Source organism: Carcharhinus amblyrhynchos, chromosome 10 (assembly GCF_965287045.1).
Source record: "Carcharhinus amblyrhynchos chromosome 10, sCarAmb.v2.hapA, whole genome shotgun sequence".
Lineage (NCBI taxonomy): Eukaryota > Metazoa > Chordata > Chondrichthyes > Carcharhiniformes > Carcharhinidae > Carcharhinus > Carcharhinus amblyrhynchos.
In genome coordinates this window covers 92234564-92254857 of record NC_137333.1, presented here as the reverse complement: position 1 = coordinate 92254857, position 20294 = coordinate 92234564, and the positions used below count along the sequence as shown (strand labels likewise).

The 20294-nt window shown below is 44.7% G+C and overlaps 1 protein-coding gene across 1 annotated transcript in view; it reads right to left on the bottom strand.

The window, feature by feature from the left end:
- gabra5 (gamma-aminobutyric acid type A receptor subunit alpha5) overlaps nt 1-19994 on the bottom strand; it is an 87247-nt gene extending 67253 nt beyond the window's left edge. The window contains exons 1-4 of the mRNA XM_080197603.1: nt 19921-19994; nt 18904-19025; nt 17894-17961; nt 17587-17807 (exon numbers count right to left, since the gene is read on the bottom strand). Of these exons, the coding sequence (XP_080053729.1) occupies nt 17587-17807; nt 17894-17961; nt 18904-19025; nt 19921-19994 (485 nt within the window). The remainder of the gene's footprint in view (nt 1-17586; nt 17808-17893; nt 17962-18903; nt 19026-19920) is intronic.
- Nucleotides 19995-20294: the final 300 nt, after the last annotated feature.

Genomic DNA, 20294 nt, shown 5'->3' with positions numbered 1-20294 from the left:
TGTAGCAATTAGGATTGTTCAGCAAGTGCTGTCCAATTGCAGATTCACAGCTAACAGGGGACATTTTGCTTCTGGGTTTTGCCAGGGTGGACCAGTTGAGTGTAGTCCATTGCGAATAACTGAAGGAACGCGGGCTGGAATTTTACCCGCTGATTCCAGGGCGAGCGAGGTTCACAGAACAGAATTCTCCTTTGGCCTTGGATGGGATTTTACAAGCCTCGCCTGAGCAAAGTCGTAAAATCCCACCGTGGTGTTTGATCCGATCAGTCAATTGTTGGGATGTATATGTATCTGGTATCACACCAGCACTGACATTGACGCACGATGTTGCTGAGTGGTGTGGTAAGCAGATGTCTTTGTGGACTAATAGTAGGACCTACTCATGGAAAGTCCCACTCATGTAGCAGCTTACCCTATGGCAAAAGCTCAGTCAACTAATTAACACACCCTCTTAATTGTTATCGTTTGAAATTTGGTATTCTTGCATTTGTCCTGATGAATGTTTCTCGAGCAATATTAAAGTTCTGTACGAGTAAGTAACTGTTTCTAAAGAATCATTAACATAGTAAACCATCCCAAGGGCAAAATTCAACACTGAGAAACAGTGGATTGATAGTAGGTGTTGTGATATTGGGGTGAATATAATAGTGGACTCCAGTATTAGATATAATACTATACGCTCTGTACTTCATGTGGTCACCTGACCCAAGAGTTGAAGGTCAGATAGCACACATACAAGTGTAGACTGTACGAGATACTTTGCAATTGTGTTGTTAATAAAGTTAGATTACAGTAATGATATTGATCATCCTGAAACATCTGGGTGGCACAGTGGTTAACACTGCTGCCTCAGTGCCAGAGACCGGGTTCAATTCCTGGCCTCAGGTCACTGTCTTTGTGGAGTTTGCACATTCTCCCTGTGTCTGCATGGGTTTCCTCCAGGTGCTCCAGTTTCCTCCCACACTCCAAAGATGTGCAGATTAGGTTGATTGGCCATGCTAAATTGCCCCTTAGCATCAGGGGGACTAGCTAGGGTAAATTGCATGGGAGTATGGGGATAGGGGCTGGGTGAGATTATGCTCAGTGCAGATTTGATGGGTCGAATGGCCTCCTTCTTCACTGTAGGGATTCTATGATTCATTCTATGATTAAAAACAAGACAGTAGGATAGATGACACAAAGCCTGGCCAGGGTTTATCTTAAGGGTGGTCTTGAAGGAAGGAAATGAGGTAGCGAGGCAGGAAGACACAGTTCCAGAGCATCAGTCCAAGGTGGTTGAAGGCACGCACACCAGTGGTGTAGTGATGAAAAGCAAAGATGCTCAAAAGGTCAGGTTTAGTGGCACAGTGGTTAGCACTGCTGCCTCACAGCACCAGGGATCCAGGTTTGATCCCCAGATTGGGTCACTGTCTGTGTGGAGTTTGCACATTCTCCCCGTGTCTACGTGGGTTTCCTTTGGGTGCTCTGGTTTCCTCTTGCAGCCTGAAAGACGTGCTGGTTAGGGTGCATTAACCCGAACAGGCGCTGGAATGTGGCGACTAGGGGAATTTCACAGCAACTTCATTGCAATGTTAATGTCAGCCCTACTTGCGACTAATAAATATGCTTTAAGGTAAAAATAGAGGAGCACAGATCTTTCAGAAGGTTGTGGGACTGGAGGAGATCACAGAGATAGGGAGGGGCAAGGCCATGTCGAGGTTGGAGAACAAGGACGTGGATTTTAAACTCGAGGCATTGTGTAACTGGGAGCCAGAGGGAAGATGGGTGAAGGTGATTTGGCGCAAGTAAAAATATGGACAGCAGAGTTTGGATTACTTCATGGTCACAGAAACGGAATTAAAAACTTTCAGTGCAATGTTAAAACTTTAAACTAAAACATACGGGAGGGACAATACACAAAGTGCTTGCTGAGTATTATAACAAAAATGTCGATTTAAAGTTGATGATCAAAAGCAGGAACTTTATACTGAAAGTTTGTGGATACCCAGCTGAAGCCACATAACCTGATCAAGTATGATCAGAAAAATCAACGGTAATGTTAGTGATGATGTGGAGATGCCGGCGTTGGACTGGGAGGAGGGACACAGTAAGAAGTCTCATAACACCAGAGTAAAGACCAACAGGTGTACTTGGTATCATGAGTTTTTGAAGCGCTGTTTGGGATTGGAGTCACCTGATGAAGGAGCAGCGCTCCGAAAGCTTGTGATACCAAATAAACCTGTTGGACTTTAACCTGGTTGTTGTGAGACTTCTCAGTATAAGTATAATAAGAACTATAGTAGCATGGTGGCACAGTTGTTACCTTGACTACTTCACAACACAAGGGTTCCGGGTTCAATTCTGGCCTTGTGTCTGCACGGGGTTCGCACATTCTCCCCGTGCCTGCATGGGTTTCCTCCCGGGTGCTCCGGTTTTCACCCGCACCCCAAAAATGTGAGGGTTGGGTTGATTGGCCATGCTAAATTGAGTGTCAGAAGAATTAGGAGCGTAAATATGTGGGATTACGGGGAAAAGATTGGGAAAGGGGCTGTTGTTGTTGCAGCCTCTGTGGGCTGAATGGCCATCTCCTGTACTGTACGGATTTGATGATAAAGACACAAAATAATAGTAAGAAGTCTCACAACACCAGGTTAAAGTCCAACAGGTTTATTTGATAGCAAACTCACAAGATTTTGAAACGCTGTTCCTTCGTCAGGTGAGTGAGTCGCCTGATGAAGGAACAGTGTTCCGAAAGCTTATGGGTTTGCTATCAAATAAACCTGTTGGACTTTAACCGGGTGTTGTGAGACTTCTTACTGTGTTTACCCCAATCCAACACCGGCATCTCCACATCAAAGATACAAAAGCCATTTATGTGACTTTACTGCCACCTATTGGGTCTTAGATTGATTACATGCAGCTTAAGCCAGTTTTAAAATGGTACAATTCTCAGACATCCAAATAATTCATAGAATCATAGAAACACAACAGCACAGAAGGAGGCCATTCAACCCATTGAATTTGCACCAACAGCAATCCCACCCAGGCCCTAACCCTGTAACCCCACATATTTGTCCCACTAATCCCTCTAACCTAAGCATCCCAGTCACTAATGGACAATTTAGCATGGCCAATCAGGCTAACCTGCATATCTTTGGTCTGTGGGAGAAAACCAGAGCACCTGGAAGAAACCCACACAGGCATGGGGAGATGGTGCAAACACCACACAGACAGTGACCCAAGCTGGGAATCGAACTCAGGTCTCTCGAGCTGTGAGGCAGCAGTGCTAACCACTGTGCCACCATTGTCCAAATACCTGATGGATTCTTTTTAGTCTCTGAAATACTTGGGCAAAGTTAAAATGTTTCATTTTTGTACTGGCAATTATTGAATGTAAAATGTCACTCTATTCATGGTTTGACACCAGAGTGTGGAACTAAATCTGTCTGGCAGCCCAAGTGATCCCAAGCTTAGTAAAAGGATTATTTCTTCTTCTGATAGTCCATTATCAATAAGGAACAATGTTGAGGGAAGGCATCAGATTTGAAAAAGAGAGAACTTTTCAACATTTCAAATCACTTGGGACTTATTCTAGGGGGAAATGAAGTGTTCTGAAATATCACATTATGTAACATACATTTGAAAATGATATACTTACTTAGCAGCTTATGGAATGGTGGGTTTGATGACTCCTACCCAAGTGGGATCATAGAATCCATACAATGCCAAAAGAAGCCATTTGGCCCATCGAGTCTGCATCGACCACAATCTCACCCAAACCCTATTCCCGCAACCTCATATATTTACCCTTGCTAATCCCCCTGACACTTGGGTCAATTGAACATGCCCAATCAACCTAATCAGCATGTCTTCCAGACTGGGAGGAAACCAGAGCACGCGGAGGAGACCCACGCAGACATGGGGAGAACGCGCAAACTCCACACACACACTGACCCAAGACCAGAATTGAACCCGGGTCCCTGGTGCTGTGAGGCAGCGGTGCTGACTGGAAATTCTTCCAGTGAGAGGGAATGCTTTGCTAATCAATATTTGACCCACATCACTAAAAAACGGTCATTATCACTACTGTTTGTGGAACCTTGGTGCGCACAAGTTGACTGCCACATCTCTCTACAACAGCTGACGTAGCGGCTGTAAAACACTTTGGGGTGTTCTGTTTGCAAAATGCACTTTATAAATGTAAGGTGTATAAGATGTTGAGAGGGATAGATCGGGTGGATTCTCAGAGGCTTTTTCCCAGGGCTGAAATGGTTGCTATGAGAGGACACAGGTTTAAGGTGCTGGGGAGTGGGTACAGAGGAGATGTCAGGGGTAAGTTTTTCACTCAGGGGGTGGTGGGTGAGTGGAATCGGCTGCTGTCGGTGGTGGTGGAGGCAAATTCGATAGGATCTTATCTGGATGACTTCTGGATGAGTACATGGGACTTAATAGGATAGAGGGTGACAGGTAAGCCTAGTAGGTAGGGATATGATAGGTGCAACTTGTGGGCCGAAGGGCCTATTTGTGCTGCAGATTTTTTATGTTCTATGTTCTATAAACGGAGGTCTTTCTTCTCCTTTGCCAATTGGGATTGCTTCAATGAGAACTAAAGGTTAAGAAAATGGGCAGTCTTTGCAATAGTTAGAAATATGACAGAATTCAAACCATTTGGTTCACCAAGGGGTGACTATTATGTACTTGATGTGTAAGTTGATACCATTTGGTTCACCAAGGGGTGACTATTATGTACTTGGTGTGTAAGTTGATACTATTTTTCCAAAGTTTCCAGGGTTGACATATACTCCAACATCTGCAGTGCAGGAATAGAGTAATCCTTGAGTTATTTTAACACAGTGCAGCTAATTTCTGCTTTTGGGTGAGAGATGCAGACTGAAAGTAGGCAACCTAGAGAGATAGAATTACTGCTGCTGTGCATTAACTAAGGATTAGTTAATGGAATTCACTACCACAGGAAGGAGCTGATGCCAAAACATTGAATGTGTTCAAGAGGCGGCTGGATATAGCACTTGGGGCGAATGGGATCAAAGGTTATGGGGAGAAAGCAGGATTAGGCTACGGAGTTGGAAGATCAGCCATGATAGTGATGAATGGTGGAGCAGGCTCGAAGGGCCAAATGGCCTCCTCCTACTCCTATCTTCTATGTTTCTATTAGGGCCACAATTTAATCTGTTCAAAATTATTCAACAATTTGTACCACTTGTAAGAACTGCTTGGGTTACTAGGCTATAAATTTGGATATACAATCCCCATCTGGTTGTCTCCTCTGTAATGTCTATTTATGAATATGATGTGTTCTTTAAAAAGATGAGCACTGTTGTTCAGTAGTAATCTTTCTATGAGTTACTATTCCAACTCAGTGCATTCTCATTGTCTTGAAAGAGGCTCTTTTTGAGTCTGTACTCTCTGCAGCATAGACACAGCTCATTGTCATCCTGATACCATGTCACTGAGACAGTCACAAACCAAATCAGGAAATGTAAATTTTCAAAGACAAAGTCAGTTGAATCATGTACCACGATGACAGTGAAACTTGGTCAATCACTCCTTATACCTCAGTGGGAGTATTGTGGACAATTCTGAGTGCCACACTCGGAGAATAAAGATATAAGAGGAAGCTCTCCTGGGCTAAGGGACTTCGTTCCTGAAGAGAGACTGGAAAATTTAATAACCAGAGTTCAGAGATTCAACACCATATGGGGAGGAAGTGGCATAATAATATTGTCACTGAACAATTAGTCCAGATGGCAGCACAGTGGTTAGCACTGCTGTCTCACAGCACCAGGGACCCAGGTTCAAATCCGTCTTAGGCAACTGTCTATGTGGAGTTTGCACGTTCTCCCAATGCCTGCGTGGGTTTCCTTTGGGTGCTCCCATTTCCTTCCACAGGTGCTCCCGTTTCCTCCCACAGTCCAAAGATGTGCGGCTAATGTTGATTGACCATGCTAAATTGCCCCTTAGAGTCAGGGGGCTAGCATGGTAAATAATTGTGGTTAAGGGGTTAGGGTCTGGATGGGATTGTTGTTGGTGCAGGTTCATGGGCCAAATGGCCTCCTACTGCACTAGAGGAAGTCTGTTCTAAGACCCAGAGTGACACTCTGGGGACCGGGGTTCAGATCCCACCATGGCAGATGGTGAAACTTGAATTCAATAAAACTCTGGAAGTAAAAGTCCAATGATGACCATGAAACCACTGTTGGAAAAACCCATCTAGCTCTCTAATGTCCTTTAGGAGAGAGAACCTGCCGTCCTTACCTAATCTGGCCTACATGTGACTCCAGAGCCACAGCAATGTGGTTGACTCTTAGCTGCCCTCAGGGATGGGCAATAAATGCCAGGCAGCCAGCGATGCCCACAGCCCATGAATGATTAAAAAAAAGTAGAAGGGAGAGAAGGAGTTTTTTTTTTCATCTTATTGTCCTGGATTGTTCTACCTGAAAAGGTGATGGATATTGATTCCTTCAATTATTTTAAAAGGGAGGTGGACAGGCACTCACGGATAAGGAATTTGCAAGGTTGTGCACAAAAAAAAGTCAATATTCAACGAAGTGCAACTATTTTTCAAGAGCCAGCATGAATGGCTATCTTCTCTGCTGAACATTATCTTGATGCTATATTACAAGATTGTCCTGGTTGATTCAAATCACCAGAGTGCTGTTGTTGCAGTTTATGCCACTTCTAAATAATTGTGATTTTGATAAACCTCTGTGCATATGACATATCTGCTCTTATCTTTAAGATATACCCATAGCACCACGGCAGAGAATACCATGGTTAATGGCTGCTTTTATGTACATACGTTTTTCTTTGTGGTGAGGGGCGTTTGTGTTATTGGGTGGGATTTTACAGTTGAACCTAGTTAGGTTTCTAACCTACACTTCTTTGGAGACAGTAAGGGGCAATTTAGTACGGGCAATGCACCTAACCTGCACGTCTTCGGACTGTGGGAGGAAATGGTATGGTGGCATTAGTTAACACTGCTGCCTCACAGCGCCAGGGGTACATTTCAATTCTGGCATTGGGTCATTGTCTGTGTGGTGTTTGCACATTCTCCCCGTGTCTGTGTGGGTTTCCTCTGGGTGCTCCGGTTTTCTCCCACAGTCCAAAAATGTGCAGATTAGGTTGATTGGCCATGCTAAATTGAACCAAATGTTAGGGGCTTAGTAGGGTAAACATATGGGGTTACAGGAATAGGGCATGGGTGGGATTATGTTTGGTGCAGATGCAGTGGGCTGAATGGCCTTCTTCTGCACTGTCGGATTCTATGAAACCAGAGCACCCAGAGGAAACCCACGCAGACACGAGATGAGAGTGCAAACTCTACACAGTCACCTGAGGCCAGAATTGAACTCTCCCTGGTGCTGTGAGACAGCAGTGCTAACCACTGTGCCATCCTGCTATCCCTAGGGTGTATATTGAACATGCATTCTAACTTCCATGTCAATTCTTAGAGACAAATGCCTATTGTAATTGGGAAATTATGGTTCAAAGGAATACTCCCCTCAATGCGAACCCTTGGATGTCGATGTGTACGTTGCCAAGGTATTGCACAAGGATCTGCAGCAGGTGCCCATTGTAACCCAGCTGAACCATTTAAAAGGGAGTCCGAGGTCCAGTGTAAGGTGGGCTTTCCACCTTCCAACTCTGAGGCAGGGCATGAAGTGCCAGCATGGACCAGCTTCTGGGATAGTGTGATTTACTTTGTTACTCAAAACATCTGTCCTTATTATTCAGCTGTTTAATACTCCTCATTTACTTTTTGCCGTTTAATTTTGTTTACAACATTGCTGGGATCCCACATTCAATCACTCCCAAATTGGGGATTATCCAAATCCTATTACCCGTTTGCTTACTCACAGCAATTTCACCCTTAAAGATGCTGAGGTGTGCCTGTCTCACGCTGATCTTGAGGAACATGACTGAGGCTGAAAGCAGCTTCAGAATTGCAGACTGAGCAAACGTCAGACGACAAAATGGAACCTCTTCATAATCTCACCTAATCCAAGAGCGAAATAATCGCTGCGTAATTACATGTTGGGGTTCTCTCAGTTGCTGGTAATATTCTTTCCCCTGTATATATGGGCAGCACGGTGGCACAGTTGTTAGCAATGCTACCTCACAGTGCCAGGGACGCAGATTCAATTCCATCCTCAGGTGACTGACTGTGTGGAGTCTGCATGTTCTCCCCGTGTCTGCGTGGGTTTCCTCCCACAGTCCAAAGATGTGCAGGTTAGGTTGCTTAGCTGGGAAAATTGCCCCGTAGTGTCAAAGTAAATACATGGGGTTATGGGGATAGGACCTGGGTGGGATTGTTGTCAGTGCAGGTTTGATGGGCCAAATGGCCTCCTTCTTACTATCAGGATTATATGATAATTCTATGCATTTTGTTAATTAACTGCTTCGGATCTATTCCTTCACAATTAACTTGTAAGATGACTGCCTTCACCTTGGAAGTTCTCAATTTCTGTATTTATTTTTAGTGGTTCAGGGGATGTGGGCATCACTGGCTGGACCAGCATTTATTGCCCCTCTCTCACTGCCCTGGAGGTGGTGAAGATCGGGTGAAACTTTGTCGGATTTACACAGGCAAACACAACGGGCGTGATCTTACTGCTCGTTCACACTAACTCTGCAGCGAGGTTGGAGAATTTGGTGGCCAACCAAATCTGTGTTCACCGCGGCGGGGTGGGAAATCCCACCAACGTGAACAGTGGTAAGGTTCCAGCCAATGGATTTGTAACGAAACTCAGTGCTCTCCTTTTTTTGTGCAGAAGTTAACCCAGTTATTTTCAAGCCATGAGGATAGCAAAGAATTTGCAGATGAACATGTTAAATATTTATGCATTAGAAGCAAACTGTTTGATTTCACTGCAGCTGCACTTTTGCCCGTCTTGGTCTCTTCGGATTCAAAGAGGTTGAAAAAGTTGCCCCTGTGCGTCACGCTCTACCCCACACCAAGGCTTCTCTACTTCAGTCTCTGCAAGCTTTCAATCTTGGGTCAAATCTGTCCTGGCCATATGCTATCTGGTTATTCTGTGCGCAACAAGATAAGGGAAAATTTGCATTTGTATTAGTGCCTATCATGGCCATCGGACATCCCTAAGAACCCTACAGCTAATCAAGTGTAGTCATTGTTGTGATATAGGAAACACAGAAGCCAACTTGTGCACAGCAAGCTCCCACAAACAGCAGCGTGATTGTGACCAGGTAGTAGGGTGGCATGGTGACACAATGATTAGCATTGCTGCCTCACAGTGCCAGGGACCCGGATTCGATTCCCAGCTTTGGTCACTGTCTCTGCAGGGTCTGCGCGTTCTCCCCGCATCTGTGTGGGTTTCCTCCGGGTGCCCCGGTTTCCTCCCACGCGCTGGCTAGGTGCATTGGTCGTGCTAAATTCTCCCTCAGTATACCCGAACGGGTGCCGTCGTGTGGAGTCTGGGGATTCCTACAGTCAATTCATTGCAGTGCTAATGTGAGCTTACTGGTGACCCTAATAAGTTGGTTCTTGCGATGTTGTGTGAGGGCTGAGTATTGGCCAGGACACCAGGAATAACTCCCCTGCCCCCACCTTTGCACAAGTGATGCAGAATCTTTTATGGCTGCCTGCAAGGGCAGGTGGGAACTGTGTTTAATATCTGGCTGCCACGGCGAAGTGTTCCATCAGGAGTCTCAGCCTGACAGCTCAAGTCCTGGAGTTGGACTTGAACCTACCACGGTTTGAGAATGCTACAGCAACTGATTCACAGCAGATGGAATTGCTACAGCATATTCAATATCTGAAAATCCCGTATGTACCAATAAAGAATGCACATTTATTCCTGGAAAGACTTCTCCCCCGGCACAGAGCTGACACAAAAGGAGGTGACATTTATAAAACATTGCTTGGTTGTCAGTTGCTGCAAATAGACTGAGGTCATATTGAAAGGCAGTTACAACATAGAGATCACACCTGTACCAATGATAATGGGACTCTTGGGGCCAACATGACCAGTAACCCATATAAAGAAGCTAGGTTCTATTTATAAACCACTCGTAATACTGACCACAATTTACTCTGACTTTGTGACTTATCGGCAGAGGAAAATAAATCAAATCTCCTGTATTCTAACAACATCTGTTATCAACACAGTAATTTAGAACATAATTTAGTGAAGATTTGGGCAACATTAATTGAATTAGGAAGCAATGCTTTAACTGCACTATATTCAGTAATGGTTCATTTCATTGTAACTAAGGCAATACACTGATTCACAGGTTTGTCACCCTGCAGAAGGGGCCATTCAGCCCATCACATCCGCACCAGCTCTCCGAATGAGCAATTCACTTAATCCCGTTCTCCTGCTTTCTCCCCATTACCCTTCCCCTTCAAATAACAGTCCAGCTTCCCTTTCGAATGCTTCCCTCCAGCACACACCCTCCAGTGTACTTCAGATGTTAACACCTTGCTGCGTGGAAATAGTTTCTCATATCACTTCTACTTCTTTTGCCCATTGCAAAGCTGCACCCTCTTGTTCTCAATCCTTCAATTAAGTGGGAACAGTTTCTCCTCATCTACTGTGTCCTGAACCCTCAGCCAGAATTTTACCGCCCCGCCTGCCACGGGAATCGGAGTGGGAGAGGGGGTGGGCAATGGAAATGTCCGTTGACCTCAAGTAGGATTTAATGGTTTTGGGACGAGAGAGGCCATAAAACCCTGCCCTGTATGTTTTAGTACCCACCCAAAGGGGAAAAAAAAAACATTAATTTAGCAGCGTCACAAGCAGGCTTACATTAACACTGCAATGAAGTTACTGTGAAAACCCCCTACTCACCACGCTCCGGCTGTTCGGGTACACTGAGGGAGTACTTAGCATGGCCAATGCACCTAACCAGCGGTCATAACTTGTCCAATTTGTCCTCAAACTTGTAGTTCATCATCTCTAGAACCATTCCTGTAAATCTTTTCTTCACTCTTTTCACATCCTTCTTACAATGTGGAGCCCAATAATAAATGCAATGTTCCAGTTGAGGCTGAACTGTATCTTACACAATTTCAATGGAACCTCCTACTTCTTGTACTTTATGCCCCTGGGATACTATGTGCTTTATTAACCACTCTCTCTCAACCTGTCCTACTACCTTATGAGTATACACACCCAAGTCCTTCTGCTGCTGCATTCCCTTTTGAATTGTACCTTTTACAATACATTGTGTTTGCTCTCCATGTTCTTTGTATCAAAATGAATCATTTGCATGCCACCTACTCATTCATTTGGCCAAATTGTCTACATCTTTTTAAAAAAATTCTACACTATCCTCTCCGCACAGCTCACCGCGCTTCTGAGTTTTGTCTCATCCACAAATTTTGAAATTGTGCCCTGTACACCAAGGCCTAGGCCGCTACTGTACATTAGGAAAAGCACAGGATCCAACACCAACCCCTTGGGGAACCCACTATAAAGCTTCCTTCAGCCCATAAAACATCCATTAACCATTACTCAGTTTGCTGTCACTCAGCCAATTCTGTTCCATGTTGCTACTTACAGCTATTAATTTCCTCTGGGATGTGTCAGAGTGGATCTACTGCAGCAAAAACCTGCATTCATGTGGAGGCCTGGCCCCCTTCAGGAGCATTATAAAGCAAAATTGGACAGCCAGCCACGTACAGAGCTGTAAGGTCAGATAATCTAAAGCTTGGTTAAAGCAGTAGGTTTTACATGGACTTGCAGAGGGGGAAGTGAGGCTGGGAGGATGTAGGGAGGAAACGCAGGAGTTCCCGGGCTTAACAGCTGGAGGTACTTGCTTCTTAAGGAGACAGAATTCGAGGAGCACAGATAGCTGAAGGTTGTTGCAGATGGCAGCAATAAGGAAGGGTAAGGCCGTGGGGGAGTTTGAAAACAAGAGTGAGAATTTTAAACTCAGAAGCATTGTTTAACGAGGACACAATGTAGGTTAAAGAACATAGTTCATGTGTGCTTTCAAGAAGAAATTAGATCTAGCTCTTGAGTCTAAAGGAACCATAGAGGTTTACAGGCCCTTTGACCCAACTTGTCTATGCCACCCAGTTTTGCCATTAAGCTAGTCCCAATTGTCTGCATTTGGCCCATGTCCCTCTATACCCATCTAAACCATGCAGCTGCTTTTTATAAGACATTGTATTTGCCTCTACTACTATCTCTTGCAGCTCATTCCAGATACTCACCACCCTCTGTGTGAAAGAATTGCTCCTCTGGACGTTTTTGTATCTCTCCCCTCTCACCTAAAACCTATGCCCTCTAGTTATAGACTCCTCTACCTTTGGGAATGGATGTTGACTATCTACTTTATCTATGTCCCTCATTATTTTATAGACCTCAATAAGATCACTCCTTAGCCTCCTGCACTCCAGGGAAAAAAGTCCCAGTCTTTCCAGCCTCTCCTTATAACTCAAACCATCAAGTCCTGGTAGCATCCCTGTAAGTCTTTTCTGCACTCTTTCTAGTTTAATAATATCCTTAAATCAAGGGATACGAGGGAGCAAGTGGAATCAGGATATTGAATTTGATGATCAGCCATGATCATAATGATTGGTGGGAGCAGGCTCGAAGGGCCAAATGGCCCACTCCAGCTTTTAGCTTCTATGTTTCTATTGGGATGATGGGTGAAAGATAATCACCTACAACCATAGTCAGGTACTCAACCTTGCCATCATGCAAGGCCTCAAAGCCTGAACTTACTCCTTCCTTTCACCTCTAGCTAGCCACAGCACTGCAGTTTTTGTTGACTAACTCATTAACTGACCCATTCAGCATCTCAGTTGGCTCTGCCTTTGAATTTTTCACCTCTACCACGTCATTCTTCCATGCTCACTGCTTGTCCAGGTGCAATTCTTGCCTCAGTTTGAGGGCTAGCAATTTTGAATGTACTTGGATTGACTTGGGATGAGGACTTCTTGAGCTCAAGCAATATTTGCCTCCCTCTCAGAGCCATCTAGGATGGTAACTATGACCCCAAACTCCCATGCTTCATACTTTCCAACACTTCCAAAGCTTTTGCCCTGGTTCCTTATTAGAGTAGGTGGTGGCAAAGTAGTGTTGTCGCTGGACTAGTAATCCAGAGACTCAGGGTGATGCTGTGGGAATCTGGGTTCAAATCCCACCAGGGCAGATGGTGAAATTTGAATTCAATAAAAATCTGGAATTAAAAGTCTAATGATAACCATGAAACCATTGCCAATTGTTGTAAAAATCCATCTGGTTCATTAATCTCCTTTATGGAAGGAAATCTGCCATCCTTACCTGGTCTGGCCTACATGTGACTCCAGACCCACAGTAATGTGGTTGATTCTTAACTGCCCTCAGGGATGGGCAATTAATGCTGGCCAGCCAGTGATGCCCACCACCCATGAGGTACTAATAAGGCTTTTTTCCTCCAAAATCCTTCTTTTATTACCCTAATCTAATCCTCAGCCAATTCCTGATCACTCAACTACTTTTTCTTTGGCTTATGCTTTTTAATATAACTCATTGAACAATGGCTCCCTTCTGAACTGCTGGCATCACCCTTTCTGTTGTAAGATCCCACCCGCTAACATCCCCAACAAATGTCTCATACCTAATCACTCTATCCTTCAATGCAACTCACCTCCCTGATGCTCAGTGTCCTATTTGATCCTGGCCTGGGGAGCGCCGAAAGCTAAACGGCATCCATCACCAAGATGATTTCCTTCCATACACGTGTCATTGCAACCCATCCCCTTACCTCACTCAGATGGCTGTTAAAATACTGAGCTGTGCTTTCATCAAATCCAGATTCATCCTGTCCAACCTCCCTCCTCTTTAGCTTTCTGGCTTTCACTGTATCTATCCAAACCTTTGGTGTCCACAACCTGCCCCACCTCACCCATCACTCCCATATTCGCTTAACTCCAGCAGGCTCCCATTCCCTCCATGGAGCCCTATTCCTGCCCCCCCCCCACCCCCCGCAGTGGGTCCTTACTCCCCCAGTATACCGGTTCACACATCCTCATTCTACCATACAATTCCTTCACCCCACCTCACTTCCGCTACTTCCTCCAGCCCTTTGTCCCAAAAACTCTGGCCTCCTTTCTACCTATGGTGGCACAGCCTTTAGCTATGGATGCCCCAATCCTTTGGAACCCACTCTGCAAAACCTTCAACCTTCTTCACAGTTTAAAAACTGCCCCCACCTCCCTCAGCAAGCTCAATTTTGAGGGCTATTTGGAGGAAACCCTCTTTGACCCAAGAATTAGATTCACATCCAGACTGTGAACAAGACATGACAGACCGTCAATCAAAACTGCAGCCACTTATCAGAGTGTTGAATGAGACTAGTTTTTATGTCTTAAGAAAGAAAGACCTGTTTTTATCTAGTGTCATTACAGGATGCCCCAAACAGGATGACCTACACAACTTTACAACCGATGAAGTACTTTTTGTAGAAGCGTAGTCATTGTTACAATGTAGCAAATGTGACTGCTAATTTGTAAGCAGTAAGCTACTACAAACCTCTACGCAAAAGATGTACTGGTTAGGGTGCATCGGCCATGCTAAATTCTCCCTCAGTGTACCCAAACAGGTGCTGGAGTGTGGCGACTGGGGGATTTTCACAGTAACTCCATTGCAGTGTTCATGTGAGCCTAATACATTTTTTAAACATTTAATAACCAGATTATTTACGTTTGTATGATATTAGTTGAGGGTTAAACATTGGGCAGGTCCCCAAAGAGGATCCCCCAGCTGTTCCTCCCAACATGGCCTTGGGCTCTGCTCTGCTACGTCCACCTGTGGGAAGGGGCAGCTCACCTGAGAGGCAGTGCCGCACTCTCTCAGTACTGCAAGGAACACCAACTGCGGAATATTATTGGAGCCGATCAACTTTCCCCATTGCATGTTTCGTCAGGTGAAACTTGAAACTTCCTCGCTGAAGGAAGCATTTATTAAAAAAGGTGCAAGACAGGCATCTGGTGGTGACTAATGGGTATGGCACCTGTTTGCTTAAGAGACAAAGAAAATTGTGTCGGTGTATAATCCATGGAGAGGCAAACATCTCCACCTTTGTATTGACAAAACAAATGTTAACATTCTTTTGTTAATTGCAGTGCTATAGAAGCTTTTAAGATGTAATTTGTAGTATTGGATTACACCTTAAATCACCATCATTTTAAAATATAAACTGGAAACACTGGTTGCAAATACCCGAGCTAATTATTTAATGAAACAGGGACTAAATGGGATTTTATCTCGCACAATTAATCCTAGTTACCCTAGTTGTTAATGCAGTAATTGAAAATAGATCTGAAAATGAAAAATGTACGGGGATGTCCTTATTGAGGCTCATTTTAAGTTATTTTTGCACACTTTCACAACAGGCGAGATTCTCTGACTTCCCCTCAGCACTTTTCTTGGTGGGAGGTGGCACACCATTATCTGGTGGTGGGATTTTCTGGTCCGGCTGCTGTTCCCATTGAAACCACCCCACAGGAAAGACCACGGAAGTGGGTGTGCCGCCAGTGAGACCAGAGAATCCCGCTGTAAAATTCCGACTGTTTCTATAGCTAGTTATTCCCGAAACAGGTGCTAGTCTGTCACCAGAGGCTTATAGCTTGAGGGGGCACCACTCTACATCAAGCGTGGTTAACCAGGAGTCTCTCCCACTCTTATCACCAGTCATTGGCGTGTTTGGCAGAGTTTACAGGTCGATACTCAACCTGTTGGACTGCATCCTGAACTGCACCTTCCTTGGCCATCAAGTCTTGGGGTGGGACTCGAACCCAGAGCTTCTGGCTCTGAATCATACAGTGGAGAAGGAAGCCACTTGGCCCACCAAGTCTGCACCAAATGTCCAACAAGGCATCTTACCCAGGCCTTATCCCCATAACCCAATGTATTTAACCCACTAACCCCTTTAACCTACACGTCTTTGGATACACCAAGGGGAAATTTAGCATGGCCAATCCACCTAACCTAAATGTCTTTGGACTGAGGAAGCTGGAGCAGCCAGAGGAAACCCATGCAAACACAGAGAGAATGGGCAAGATCCACATCGTCACCCAAGGCTGGAATCGAAGATGTGTCCCTGGCACTGTAAAACTGCGCCACCCTTAGAGGCAGAGACAGTACCCCCTGTGCCATAAGACCTTGCTCAATACATCATACACAACATTTGCATAAACATCAACGCATAGAAGTAATGAAAAGAAACATCTAGGAGGAATTCTACTCAGGTTTAATCATGGTTTCAGAGCTTTAATAATATAATAATTCATATTGCACTTAAGGTTAGTGTAAACATTCATCTTAAATAGCATTCGATAAAATAAGTTGACCAACGTTGTTTTTCCAGCTATTGGAAAGAGATTAGACTCGCATCCTTACTATCTTCCCAGAGTCTTGGAAAAGAAGTCTCTTTTTCACGCATTAAGAACATAAGAACTAGGAGCAGGAGTAAGCCATCTGGTCCCTCGAGCCTGCTCCACCGTTCAGTCAGATCATGGCTGGTCTTTTCATGGACTCAGCTCTACTTACCCGCCCACTCACCATAACCCTTAATTCCTTTACTGTTCAAAAATCTATCTATCTCAGCCTTAAAAAACATTCAGTGAGGTAGCCTTAATTGCTTCACCGGACAGGGAATTCCATAGATTCACAATCCTTCGTGTGAAGAATTTCCTCCTCAACTTAGGCCTAAATCTGCTTCCCCTTATTTTGAGGCTATGCCCCGTAGTTCTGGTTTCACCCAACAGTGGGGAAAAGAACCTCCCTGCTTCTATCTTGTCTATTCCCTTCATAATTTTATGTTTCCATTAGATCCTCCCTTACTCTTCTAATTCCAATGAGTATACTCCCAGTCTAATTGGTCTCTCCTCATAAGCCAACCTTCTCAATTCCGAAATCAACCCAGTGAATCTCCTCTGCACTCCCTCCAGTGTCAGTATATCCTTTCTCAAGTAAGGAGACCAAAACTGTATACAGTACTCCAGGTGTGGCCTCACCAGCACCTTATACAGCTGTAACATAAGCTCGCTGTTTTTAAACTCCATCCCTCTGGCAATGAAGGACAAAATTCCATTTGCCTTCTTAATTACCTGCTGCACCTGCAAAGCAACTTTTTTGCAATTCATGCACAAGAACACCCAGGTCCCTCTGCACAGCAGCAGGCTGCAATTTTTTTACCATTTAAATAATAGTCCATTTTGTTGTTACTCCTACCAAAATGGATGACCTCACATTTAACAATATTGTACTTCTTCTACCCAGATCCTTGCCCACTCACTCAAACTATCAATATCCCTTTGCAGTGTCCTCTGCATACTTTGCTCTACCACTCATCTTAGTTTCATCTGCAAATTTTGACACACTACACTTGGTCCCCAACTCCAAATCATCTATGTAAATCGTCAACAATTGGAATCCAAACACTGATCCCCAAGGAACACCACTAGTCACTGATCGCCAACTAGAAAAACCATCATTTACCCTCGTCCTTTGCTTTCTGTTAGTTATCTTCTCTTTCGTGTATATTGTTTATACTTTGACTTTTTTCCCCATGTTGAGATTAGACAAAGTCCCGCCAGTCCCTTGAATGCACTAGACAACACTGAGTAATTACCTCATAGTGTAGAGCAGAGTGCCATCATCCACCAGTCGGAGCAGCTTGTTCGGGGTGGTCATGTTGTGAGCTATTGATTTCTTGCCATTGTGGAAGAAAGTGTCTGGGGTCCAGATCTTACTCGCCAGCATGTTGTTCAGAGACAGGAGTTGCATTGGCCCTTTGAACTTCAGTCTCTCGTCCTTCCAAGTTTGCCGGAAGAATACATCGATGGTGTACTCCTGTCGGGGAAGAGGCAGTGATTGGGGTGGGGGTATGTTTTGGCAATGTACACTCCAGCCTGGCAGAAGCATCTCTGAGAACTTACCATCTCAGTGTCGGAGACTGGCCCAAAACTTGTAACGTAGATATCAGTCTTAACCTCTGTGATTCTTTCTGTCAAAGATCAAAGCACAAAGCGAGAAATCAATATTCTATCGAACTTTTGTTTCTGGCTGTTAGCCCTGTCATCCTACAAATCATTTTGGATTTCCTTTAAGGACACTGTTCTCCTTCTTTATATAGAAGATAATAATAGACTTGCCATGAATGTTGACCCTTTAAGAATGAGGCTATTCAATCCGTCCTGCCTGTTTAAGCCCTTTGAATGAGATATCCAATTAACCCCACACCCTTCCCATTTCCCCAGCTCTTGGAAAATGTCTCTTTCAAGTTTGCACTTCAGAAAGTTCCTGTTCTCTCCCATTCCCCACTGAACCTCAGTTCTTCCATCGCCTTTGTTAGTTCAATTTACCTTAAGGAGGCTCAACCTTGTTTTGAATCTGGACCTTTCATGACAAAAGCCAGTCCCGTGAATTTCACTGGGGACACATCGACCAAGGCTGCAAAAAAACTGCAAAGGGTTGTCCAGTCCACCACCCAAACCAGCCTCCCGTCCACTGACTCCATCTACCCTTCCCTCTGCCTCGGAAAAGCAGCCAACATAATTAAGGACCCCACGCACCCTGGGCTTACTCTCTTCCACCTTCTTCCATCGGGAAAAAGATACAAAAGTCTGAGATCACACACCAACTGATTCAAGAACAGCTTCTTCCCCTGCTGCCAACTGACTTTTGAATGGACCTACCTCACATTACGTTGTAAATCCTAGATGCGACTGTGGCACCACATTCTGCACCCTCTCCTTCCCTTCTCCCCTATGGACTCTATGAATGATATGCTTTGTCTGTATAGCAGGCAGAAACAATACCTCTCACTGTATCCTGATACATGCGACGATAATAAATCAAATCAAATCAGAAACAGTCACATTATCGGATTGGGGCGGAAGAGGGGGGAAGGAATGAGGTTGGGTCGTGACCAGGTCGGTGCACTCACCTCCTAACCCTGGCCGGAGCCTGTTATCATATCCATCCAGTAACCCATCCAAAATCCGAGTGAAGATAGTGATGTTGTCATTGGTGTGTTGTTTCAGGGTCGGGGACACGGTCTGTGACAAACTGAGAAACAGGTTTTTTTGCATTTGCAAACATTTAAAAAAGGAATTGCTGATGTATATTCTCCATTAAGATGATAGAGCCTTGGCGTTTTAGTTGTGTGAGAGGTTTGATGGATCAATATAAAGAACTATGACTCATTCTCAACCCTCCTGCTTATCCAGGAATGCATTGAACTAATTCCTCCTCCCCCACCCACCCTGGGACAGTGGTTTTCACATTCCGAGCTACAGACATCCTCCCCTCCGCCCTTCCAATTAACCCCATCTCAGAGCATAATATTTAATAGTTTTAAACCTGCCACATTTCTACTCCTGCTTGTTTTGACTGAAGAGTAACGCCAACGTGGTGTCTGGTAAAGGATACAGATGAGTAACACATTAATTATCTGTAAGTGTTTGAGAGGGGGAGAACATTAGAGCATTAACTGTTGAGTAAGCAATGCATACAATGCTGAGTATCAGCCCTTGGCTGGCTTGCTAGGTTGCATATAATGGATGGTAGCATTAATTGGACACACAAAAAAAAAGAATCGATTGAAAGATCCGAAACAATTGAGTTCTGGTGGTCCAGGGACAATGATTCTGGATAGGAATGACCTTTCCCTGTCTTCAGTATCCACCCCAGTGCAGATCCAGGACATTAAAACATCCTTGCATTACAGAATCATGGAATTCTACAGACAGAAGAGGCCATTCAGCCCATTAAAGTGGGAGCTGTACCTGTACCAGTAGTTTCCCAACCACAGACATGAGACTTGCTGGGCAGTAGTTCCCTGTGCAGATCCCACCTTCCCCTAGCTTTCAGCAAAGTCTGCACTGCTCCACGTCAAACCTACCATTGCCGACTCCAAACCCATTCCCAATCCAACTTCACCGTGGGTCTCCTGGCAACTTACCTCAGGCGCCAGCTTAGACTTGAGACCAGGAGCAACCACAGACTGCTCAATCTGTACAATTTGCCACCGTCCATTTCCATGGGCACGCCGCTTTCACAATCCCAATTCCAATTCCCACCAAGGCTGCTTGGATTGTGTGGCCACCCCTCCCTGGATCCGGCAGAGAGGCAGGGCTCAGTAAACCTGAGATTGAGAAAAGGGAGTGAATAAATGATGTGACCATTATCAGACCCAACAGAACATCTTAACCTGGCTTTAGTTAATTCAAGAGGCGGCAGAAATTAAAATCATTGATGTGGCACCTGAGAGAGAAATCCCTGGAGCCACATTGCTGCCGATGCTTTCAAATTTAACAACCGGCTTTGGGGGGTCAT